This window comes from Seriola aureovittata, chromosome 19, assembly GCF_021018895.1.
Source record: "Seriola aureovittata isolate HTS-2021-v1 ecotype China chromosome 19, ASM2101889v1, whole genome shotgun sequence".
Lineage (NCBI taxonomy): Eukaryota > Metazoa > Chordata > Actinopteri > Carangiformes > Carangidae > Seriola > Seriola aureovittata.
Window position 1 is genome coordinate 4,892,987 of NC_079382.1, and position 10,600 is coordinate 4,903,586.

Here is a 10,600-nt window from a genome sequence, read left to right on the forward strand (position 1 = left end):
TGTGTCAGGACGTATTCAGTGTGTGAAAGTTTCTCCGAGCAGATGAATGGCTCCGCCAGCTCCTGGCTGCTGTGCGTCGGTGACCTGACCTTTCTCTGTCGGGGCCTAAGGGAGAAGACAGCTTCCCTTCGGGGATCAATAGAGACTACACTGTTGTTGTTGCCAATTTTAGAATTTCATATGCATCCCAGAGGAAGGACTGCAGGCTGTAGAGGGTTTGAAGTGACAGGTTTCTCAAGGTAACCGACTGTACGAAAAATCTGTAAGACGGTTTTAAGCCACCCGACAGTGTGGATGGTGACGTAAACATTCACAAGCACTGGATGGTAATGGGAAATCAAAGTTCACTAAATTAATGTAGATAATGAATATCCATTGATTTTAAATGCAGATAATTATTTGTCATTCCCAAATAACCACATCTGTTTTCAAAATGTAAACTTCCACATCTGACTGTGGCCTCACCCATTTTTATTTTTCACTTTTACCATACCGGGATTTTCAGCCTCTAATCCCCAATCCATGTGTTTATGACCTAACAGATCACGAGGTACATGCTAGTTTTGGAGTGTGAGTGCAAATGTGGTTTATTGTGGCACTACGGTCTTGCTTATGTTCCTGTTGGTTGGTGTTGTCATCAGTGAGAGAATCAAATTTCTGACTGTTAAAGTTGTAATGTAAAGTTTAGAGGCTCGTTTTACAGACCTGAAACTATTGGCAAATGCTACACAGCAAGAGGGTGACATTTTTTAGTTTCCTACGCTTTTCGTAAGTTCATGAAAAGGTTTGGGCGAACATTATTTTATGAGCCGATCGCAAAACAAGCCAACATTGACTTACGTTTCTATCTTTATTTCTTTTTCATTCCAGTTCTTCCCTTACGGTGACGCATCCAAGTTCGCCCAGCACGCCTTCAGGACCTTCGACAAGAACGGCGACGGCACCATCGACTTCAGAGAGTTCATCTGCGCGTTGTCCATCACATCACGAGGCAGCTTCGAGCAGAAACTCAACTGGGCCTTCAACATGTATGACCTGGACGGAGACGGCAAGATCACACGGGTGGAGATGCTGGAGATCATCGAGGTAAGCAAAACACAGTGCATTGATTTCACATATGTTACATCTGTTGAATTAATGTCCAATAAAATCCATACGTTTCAGTCAGAAGCACCATTTATTTGCCATAGTTTTCACATTCATCACATGCAATATTATTTTTAAATATTCCCTGCTGTTAGGTGGCTACAGTGTGTAAGCATGTGACACATTGACACATGCCTTGTTTTCTCTACAACCTGCTGAGTCACAAGGATGCAGCACATTTTAGTTAAAGGTTGTACAGCAGAGGGCCGAGCCCGCAGGGCCCGACAAGACACTGATTATTCATAAACACAAAGAATATGAAACAAGCAACAAGAGGCAGAAGTGCCCGTTTAGAGCCGACTCATCCAGAATTATAGGCACTTTGTTCGAGGAAGTCAGAAAGCTGCTCCCTGCCCCTCGCTCTCCGAGTTCATCCCAGTTCCCTTATTGAATTATTCATGATCTGTCATTTCCCTTTTTAACCCCTCTCGTGGAGCGAGGAGAGACTTTTTGTTGTTCAGCAATAAAATGTACCTGTCTACCAACTTCATTTCTATTCGCTCACATGTGATGCTGTAGAAAGTATATTTTGATGAGACATATATTCACATCTCTGTAAAACATTTAAGATACAAAATTATTTTTGCAACCTGGGTTATTAAATAATGGTTTAACAGAAAGAGTATTCATACATGCAGATGGAAGTAATCAATTTTATTTAAAAAAAAGCATTAATACCTCGTTTATATTCAGCTTTTGAATAGTAAAGCCCCAAACTGGATGGACGTATCTATAAATAGAGAATAAAGCTTTTTCATGCTTGTCGAGGGGAAACATGCAGAAATTGATAGTTCACATTTAGTTAAGACATACATGAAACTGCAGACTGTAGTTACTGTGCACTCTTATTATATATGCACATCACACTCTCTGTACAAATATAAACTCCAAGGTGCTACACAGCATCTAACACCTGATCCAGCTGTCCCATGTCTTCAGATAATGGTTCAACAGCAGGACATTTCATTTTTATTAAAAATGTGTTTCCTTGATTCCTGTTTCCTCACATTTCTCAGGAAACAACAAGTGAAGGAAACATGGATGCATTAAGAGACTCCGAGATGTTTCATATCTCTTTTAAAAAATCTGCTGTCCTCTTTCTCCCCCTGCAGGCGATCTACAAGATGGTGGGCACAGTGATCATGATGAAGATGAACGAGGACGGCCTGACGCCCGAGCAGAGGGTGGACAAGATCTTCTCCAAGATGGATAAGAACAACGACGACCAGATCTCGCTGGAGGAGTTCAAAGAGGCGGCCAAGAGCGACCCGTCCATCGTATTACTGCTGCAGTGTGACCTTCAGAAATAGGCCGGAGGGCGAGCGGAGCGCTCCACCAGCCGCCACGGACTGCACAGAAAGAATTTCATGTTCCATTCAGTTTGCAGCTATTTCCACTGAAAAAAAAAATATATGCTTGGACTACCTTTCAATGGATCTGCTTCTTGTGTTTGAAACACTCGTGTGCATGAGAATGTTATTTGCTATAAAAAGATCTACACACAACATACAAGAGTGTGCGGGTGCGAGAGTGCGGGTGCACACTTACACCACAGACAGATACACTAACAGAACACACACACATGCATACACAGTCTCTCACTACATATTAACACCTCGCACAAATAATATATATAGATATATAAATATGAATATATATTTAAATTATTTAAAGATCAACTGCCAAAATGTGAAGTGTGCAAAGTATTTTCCATACAGTTTCATTTTACTGGAGCTTGCGCATCAGTGATGTGCTACGTTGAATTTGCCGCTACTCTATTTATTGTTCCGAGTTTACTGATGCTAGCTGTATGTGTTTCATAATACTGAGTAACGTCAACCGAACCAAATTCCTATGATAATGTATCCGCCTCCAATACGACACTCTATCCATCGTCTCGAATATTAAATTAACTCTAGAAGAGATGGATTAGCGTTTGTCCAACTTTTCCTTCCAAAACATGCTTGTACCGTCGGTAAAATAAAAAAATTAAAAAAAGTAAATGTAGTTCATTTGCATGCCTTTAGGTTCTGCCTTAAAAAGCTCCTCCTTTTGCATCCTGTAATGGAAGACAGAAAGCCTTATCAAAAGCAGCGCTGTGACACTTGTAGGTGGGAGAGGGAGGGAGAAAAAAAAATCATACTGCAGTAGGTCCTTCTACAGGTATCGTCGTGTGGGATGTAACTCGTGTGATCTGTCGAGGTGTTTTCTTTTGACTGCTTTAACTGTGGGAGCATGTTTCGTTGTAGATTAGCTGTAGTATATGTTGCTAAGAAATAAATCCCTGCCCCTGCATTTGAAAACACACTATCTCATTACAAATTAGGAGATGTTGCAAGTGGATGAATAAATCATTTTGAGACTATCAGAGATTTAAAAAAAAAAAAGGAGCTAAACTGATTAGTCTTTGAGAGAGAGATCGAACATTTAAAACAGGATTCTCCGGAGAATGAATGAAGCTTCCATTAGCTGGAGTTAGATTACATTAGAAACAAGGCAAAGTATTCATCTATAGTTGGAGAGCATCGTTATCAAACTTAGTTATAACTTAATGTGTCACCACATCCACTTATTTCCAATTAGCCTGCAGGCTGCATATCAATATGATGAATCGAGAGGAGTGTTTTTTTTTTTTTAGACTCTTTGAGTGTTAAAATAAGAGCAGAAATAAAGGCCAGTGCAGCATTTTAACTTTCTTGTTTGTCTTTTTCAGTGGAAGTAAATGAGTGCTAAAGTAGTAAGAGGAGCAGTGAAAGGCGTTTCATTACACACTGTAACTACTAGAGGGCAGCCCTAACTGTAAAGCCATGTGTTTAGTAGGTTGAACAATTCACCCTCCCCAACCTCCCCCTCAAAGTATTTCTCTCAATCAGTCAATCTTTTGTACTTTTTTACTCCCTTCTCTCACACATTGTACACGTACTAATGTATACTAAATGTAGAGAAGTTCAGTGAAGAGTGGTACCTCCTAGAAAATGATTCGGAAATAACCTCTAAGCTCACCTGTGTCTTTAACTAGGTTTACCTGGCTCTGTCTGAAAGCACCACACACACACTTTCCAAAACCTGTATTAATACTAGCAGTGTTTTAAGAGCTAAAGGGGGCTAAAGGAGATGTGATATGTCATAATAGACAGTATTGCAATAAAGAGCTAGCATACCAGTCATCATCGTCATCTCTCAGCAGCGTGGCTTGTCCCTGTCAAGTTTTTAATCTGAACTTCTTTACATGAACATCTTTGGCCAGACAATGTTTCTAATTACAACCCTATTATTGCTATCAAGATACCAAATGTAAGCAAAGGCAACCGTGTACAAGGATTCTTTTGTAGCATGTATTGTGTCCCTGACGACATGGCTGCACTACTCCCTGTGTTGTGATTTAATCTAATAAAAGGAACTCTATGGGCTCTCGTCTGGTCTGATAACTCAACACACCCTCGTTTCAAGCAACATCACATGTAGATCTACATCTATAGGCCGGTGGTTCTCAGCGTTTTTTTTGTCTGATGTAGCTCAAGTACCACATCCTTCCTGTCATGTTCATTTCAATGAAGACAACAAAAAGGTGCATATAGTCAATAATAATCTTTAACACAATTGAAATGTCACTTTTACTTGTAGCTATCTCAACCACTTAACCATAATTTTAAGATAATTAATTCAACTATCTGTCCGTTACTTTTAGCTAATTATTTCAACCATTCATCCATTAATTTTGGCTCATTCTGCTAATGTTGATCCATTACTTTTAGCTCTCTATTTCAACCATTTATCCACCATCTTCAGCTTATTATTTCAACTCTTCATCCATTTAATTTGAAGAATGTTTATCCGCTGTTATTAGCTGACAATTTTAACCCAGACTTTATTTTGACTTTTCTGCTTGCTTGCTAACTAGTTCTCATGCAATTGCTATGGCAACAGATAAAATTATCTTGTGACTTTACTGTATTTCCTAAAGATCTGAAGAACATGCCAATGAGTACTTCTATTTGAATTATCCACTAGTTTAGAATCACTGACATAGAATGTCGGTTGAAAGTGAAAGTTGAAGTGATACACTTCAAACAACAATGGGTTCCTACAAAGTCACTCCTCCAGTGGAAAAGTACAAAGTACATTCACTCAAACAGTTACACTTTTATGTAATGTTACATTTCTACTCCTCTACAAATATTGTACTCATTACTCCACTATATATATATATTTTTTTTTTTAGTTGATTACCAGTAGATTTAGATGGTACAAATGAATTATGCTGGTTCATTTTCAGTTGATCAACTCATTGTTTCATAAACATTTCTTAAACAAAAATAGAATATTGTTTTCTTCGTTTCTCAATGCAAGGGATACATTTAATGACTACCCTCCAATATTTAGGATTGTAAAGGCTGTGCGGATGCACTGCACATTTCTAAAATAATGGCCTATCCAACCAGTAGAGGTCACTGTTGAGACAAAATTTTGTTTTTATTTTCTTAAAGAGCGGTGAGAAGCGTTTCTATTTTCCATATTTCTCTATGGAAACATGATTAGATGTTTGTTTTTCAAGTGGGTTTACACTGACTGAAACTAGAAGGTAGAAAAGTAGTTTTAAAAGTACACCCCAAATCTTTTCAGGGGAAATGACTGAGAAAGGCAGCCATGTTTACCCATGACTCTTAAGCACAAAACCACTGATTGCACAGGGTTCACATAGAGGTTTGTATCCCCACACACAAACAGAAAACTCCAAACTAAAACCCCAGAGACTACATCATCACATGCCATTGAAAGCTTCAGGCAAACTTAATAGGACGACCCCCTAACCACTGCAAATGTGGGAAATGCTTTGTCTATTGATCTAAAAGGGTTCGCACAGAGGACAGCACTTCCACATTACATCTACAGTATGTAGAAGGGAAGAGATGAGAGCTTTTAGAAAAGGAACATTTATTTTACAGAAATCTTACGCTTTACACAGTCATTACTGATCAACTCAAAATGAGATCGCACACTGCAGGCCATGGTTGGCTTTAAATTAAAATTGTAAAAATATGAGGCTGAAAAGAAGACATCAGAAATCAGATTTTAACATGTTACCCATCCACTGTCTAAATCCTGGTAAAACCTGTTTGTTTATCAATCGCTTTCCTGGAACATAACAAAAATGAAGTCCAAATACAGCACCCTGACACAACATGAGAAGTTTGAACAGACTGAAAAAGAAAAATTCTGGTTTGGGGGAAGGGAGTAGGAGGTGGTGGGGTGAGGGGGTTTCCCCAGAATGCTACTTTGGAGGATCTGTGTTGATGCCATATTTCTCTTTTAGAAGCTTCAACTGTTCTTCTTTCTTCTTTGTGTCCATCTTCTGGAAAGCCTGCAAAGAGAGTTGATAAGACAGAGAAAACTATATTACAGATGGAATAATTGCACAAGGGTATGGTGTCCAGAAACCTAATATTTTCATTTCCAGAATAATATTTTTGTCTGACATTTATTGAATGATATTCTGAGTGCCATTTGACCTGACCATATCCAATCACAGACACTTTAATGCTCATACATACTCTGTTTGCATTGTAGTAGAGAACCACCAGGTAGCGGTTGCAGACGTTGAAGCCTGAGAGGTGGTCACAGGCGTTCTTGGCATCAAAGATGTCTTCATATACTACATAGGCTGTTCCTCTGGTTTCAGGCGTGTTCCCTCTGAGAAGACAGAAAAACAAATCATGAATGAAGTGATTAAATGCCCATAAGGATCAGGGTGCTAACAACCATTTAGGAGAAAGTTAAGTGTGCATACAACAGTAAAGAAATTTTCATGGCACCAAAGCAGTTTAGAATCTATTTTAAGTAAGATGTTATAGGTAAATGTATATATATATATAAACAATGCTGATACAGTATTTGATTATTTCTTATCTAGAAAGATGTGCAGCATCAACTACACCTGTGTTTTAATTCACCTCACTGGTGGTCTCCCTGCTAACCCAACACAAATTTGTCAAGTTAATCAATCTGATGAGACGTAAAGTGATCTGTTAAGATGCACTTCCAAAACCGGACAGGGAGGGGTTTCTTTTAGGAAGAAAGTCTTTTTTGTATGCATTTAAGTTTACAACCGGTAATGAAAAGGCCTCACAAATATATATAGGATATTTGTATGGCTCTTTGAACAATGCATGTGTACACACTCCAAGCTGATCTCACACACACATGAAAAAGACAATCCAGTCTAATTAGATTTGTGGATGTCATATATGTAGTCTTCCATCTGAGGATTTTTAGAGTCATAGTCTGACGCTAAGATGACAAATAACAAAACAGAACTCTTGCTTTCATTTCCTTCATTTTAAATGTAAAGGCTGCTGCCAAGAACCTATACATCTCTATACACACATGAACAGACCGCATGTAAATAAGGGTTTCATTTGGCCCATTTTGGGCTATGGAAATCCAGAGATCTACAGGGTATAAACACTTACGTTCTGATTTGACGTATTGGTCCATATTTCCCGAAGATATCATACATTTCCTCAGCTGTGATCTTGTAAGGAAGGTTCCTGACATACAGGATCCGGTTCACCTCCGGAGGTAATCGTATCTGCAAGGAAACAGAAAAGTTAAAAATATTGTCTGACAAAATAACATGTTAAAACAGAAGGAGTATTCAATATAAACCATAGCATAACAAACAAGACGTCATAGCTACTACTAAGGCAATTCAACATTAATTCCATGTCACACATCAAACATACTTAAAGTGTTTTTTAATCTACTGGAAACAGTAACTTCAGATCTTGCCAATACCGTAGTCGGGTTAACAACTTTCTTTGTTTATCTGAGTCGATTCTTTCTGAAATGACCATTAACTCCCTGAAATTCTCTTATTGGACATTGCATTGGCATTGCTGATAATTTCAATTTCCCAGATGCCATATCACCACCCCTGGACTGGATTATGTGCTGTATTGAGACGACAACAAGCTAACAACTTCAGGCTAGGATGTTAAAATGTTTACATGGGCGTTCATTTTGCTACATTTCAAATGTTTGACCACATATGTTCCCAATTAAGCCGCATCAACGAGTAGTACTGTCACTTAGTAATATAATCAACTGAAAGTCGCCTCAATAAAAAGCAAGTTTTATATAGTGTGATTGTTTTCAATTCGTTAGCATGCTAACTGGCTAGCCGTATGCTAACGCAAGCTGACGCTAGCTCCTAGTCAAGCCGCGGTGATACTAAAAGTTATATTTATCACGGAATATACCAGCCGACTCGCTTGGACTTACATTGGCACGTTTTGCTGCTTGCATAGCCATGGTGAAAGACTTTGTGTGTTAATAAGATCGGTGAAAAACGAACACGCAGTTTCCCAGCTCTTCTTTCCCAACGTCAAAATGGCAGTGGTCGCCAACTGGTGACGAACTTCCGGTTTCCGACTAAAATCGCAGTGCTGCCCCTGCAGGGTGACTGTAGACCTACAGAGGACGGCAATATTAGTGCTAAAACCACCACTGACTCATTTACAAAGGCCACATATTGAATCATCATTTACAAACTCTTACAAATGACGCTGTCTGTCTATCTTATGACAAACAGACATAATCTCTGATTATGACTATCTACCACTAAAACCAATTAATATTTATTTACACATTAGCAGGGCTTTTTTTAATGGACCATGTTGACATTTCACAGTAGGAAAAGCAGGTAAGTCATAAAATTATATGCTGAATTCCATTTAGCTGCTCTGGCTTCAGGTATCATGCTGGCTCTCTGTCACACTGTCATGGCTCACTGGGACAGAACAGAAACGTGTTGGTTACACCTGTGCTTTTCTTCTCTTACCATAACAAGTAAAAACCTGCTGTGAAAAAGGCCACAAACATTTTTCACAGAGGCATCATTAGTAACATTAATGATGGCTGTATTCCAATTAGGTGAACTAGTTCCAGGGTTGTACACACTGGCTCAGTGTTATTGTTTCACCTGTGCTTTTCCTGCTATGACAAGTCAAAATGTCTGCTGTGAAAAAGATTGGCTATATAGGTCTGGGTGACATTGAGGAGCAGTTACCTCCACACCAATCCACCAAATGATCCACCAGGTGTCTGTACTCTGCCTGCTGCTCACCTGATACACCCTTACACAACTGCAGTGGGGAAACTTCTGCAGATGACAGAGGTCAGAGTTGCACAGGGTGAAGAGGAAAGGTGAGAGGATGGTCCCCTGCTGCACCCCTGTGCTGCTCACCACCACCTGTTCAGATACACAGCTGCTCTGTCAGCAGTCCAGGCTAATTGTATTGAAGGCTTTGAGGAAATGAAAAAAAAACATGATTCTCACAGTGCTGCCTGTCACTACCAGGTGAGCTGTGATTGACAGTGCTGGTAGAGAACAACCACAGGACTGTTATCACATTATGATTCAGATGCGATGACAAATTCAAACCATGACTGATGCACAGAAATAGGTGATATCATCACTTTTGAGCTGAGCCCTGCCCACTTTAAACAATAAAAAGAAAAACTCAAAGATTCAAAATGGCAAGTGCTTAAAACGTAACGCGTAAAATCTGAAAATAAAATAATGAAGAGAGGTGAGAACTGGGCTTATATGTGGTCTTTTGAGTATTTCCATATTGTGGTACACTACATTTCAAAATAAACACTGTACTTTTACATTTAACTGACAGTTGTACAGTGGTGGAGAGCTAGTCTGGAGGATCAGGACAAATTCCAGGTGGTCTGTAACCTTTCAGGCTGATTTAGCTGAATTTAGCTTCCACATCCACATCCAAACACATACAGTAATGTCCGAACTGAATCTACGAGAGAGGAGTTCATAAGCGACCCTCGTCCAAGTGATACGGCCCTACTCTTTCCTCCAGACATGAGGGTATCCAGATCAAGTTATCAGGATCGTATGACACTATCAGAATAACTACACTGCAATAGCTCCCCCTGGTGATATAATTCAGCAGGGAAGGTTGGATGGATCAGGGAACGTATTTTTTATATGTTCCTTCCAAATTTACAGCGAAACATTGTGTGGAAATGTGACAGTACTCGTGTACTGTAATTCGTGTTACTGTAAATATTTGCGCTGAATTATTTGATCATGAGTGTAAGGCCAACATTCATTCAGCTATTTGACCTTCTTTCTGTCACGTGGCTGCTCTGTCTTTCTTTCACTTTACTTTTACTGTATTGCAAATACCTGCAGAGTCGTATGTTGATTGTTCCATTGCAAGGACTCATTTTGTTGAGTTTTAAAAATGTAACTGATGGAGTTTTAATGCCTTAATACTTGGCTTCATATCCCTCTTTAACCTTCATTCATCTTTACCTGCCGATTCGGGACCAATTTGTTTTCCTCAAAGGCATTAAACTGAGATGGATCAACTGATGTGTCCATGTCACAAAACATCTTGTTCCAGGAGGAAGTGTAGAAGAAAATTTT

General features: G+C 39.2%; 2 protein-coding genes across 2 annotated transcripts in view; one reads left to right on the forward strand and one right to left on the reverse strand.

Annotated features, from left to right (window-relative positions):
• The window catches only part of vsnl1a (visinin-like 1a), a 32,778-nt gene extending 28,222 nt beyond the window's left edge, over positions 1-4,556 (forward strand). The window contains exons 3-4 of the mRNA XM_056405370.1: positions 871-1,086; positions 2,259-4,556. Coding sequence (XP_056261345.1) covers positions 871-1,086; positions 2,259-2,456 — 414 coding nt within the window. The 3' untranslated portion in view covers positions 2,457-4,556. The remainder of the gene's footprint in view (positions 1-870; positions 1,087-2,258) is intronic.
• Positions 4,557-6,064: 1,508 nt separating this feature from the next.
• Positions 6,065-8,579, reverse strand: sf3b6 (splicing factor 3b, subunit 6). Its single transcript, XM_056405371.1, has 4 exons — positions 8,428-8,579; positions 7,617-7,735; positions 6,699-6,837; positions 6,065-6,508 (listed from the first exon to the last, which is right to left on the reverse strand). Exons 1-4 carry the CDS (start codon positions 8,455-8,457, stop codon positions 6,419-6,421), a joined length of 378 nt encoding a protein of 125 aa, XP_056261346.1. The 5' UTR covers positions 8,458-8,579; the 3' UTR covers positions 6,065-6,418.
• Between the last annotated feature and the right edge of the window lie 2,021 nt (positions 8,580-10,600).

Bases quoted from the DNA above. Each gene is read 5' to 3' on its own strand.
- sf3b6 (XM_056405371.1), bottom strand. From the start codon at position 8,457: ATGGCTATGCAAGCAGCAAAACGTGCCAAT. The intron at 6,838-7,616 runs GTAAGTGTTTAT...CTGTCTTCTCAG, and splicing joins CCAATACGTCAAATCAGAAC to AGGGAACACGCCTGAAACCA. The intron at 6,509-6,698 runs GTATGTATGAGC...CTCTCTTTGCAG, and splicing joins TCTACTACAATGCAAACAGA to GCTTTCCAGAAGATGGACAC.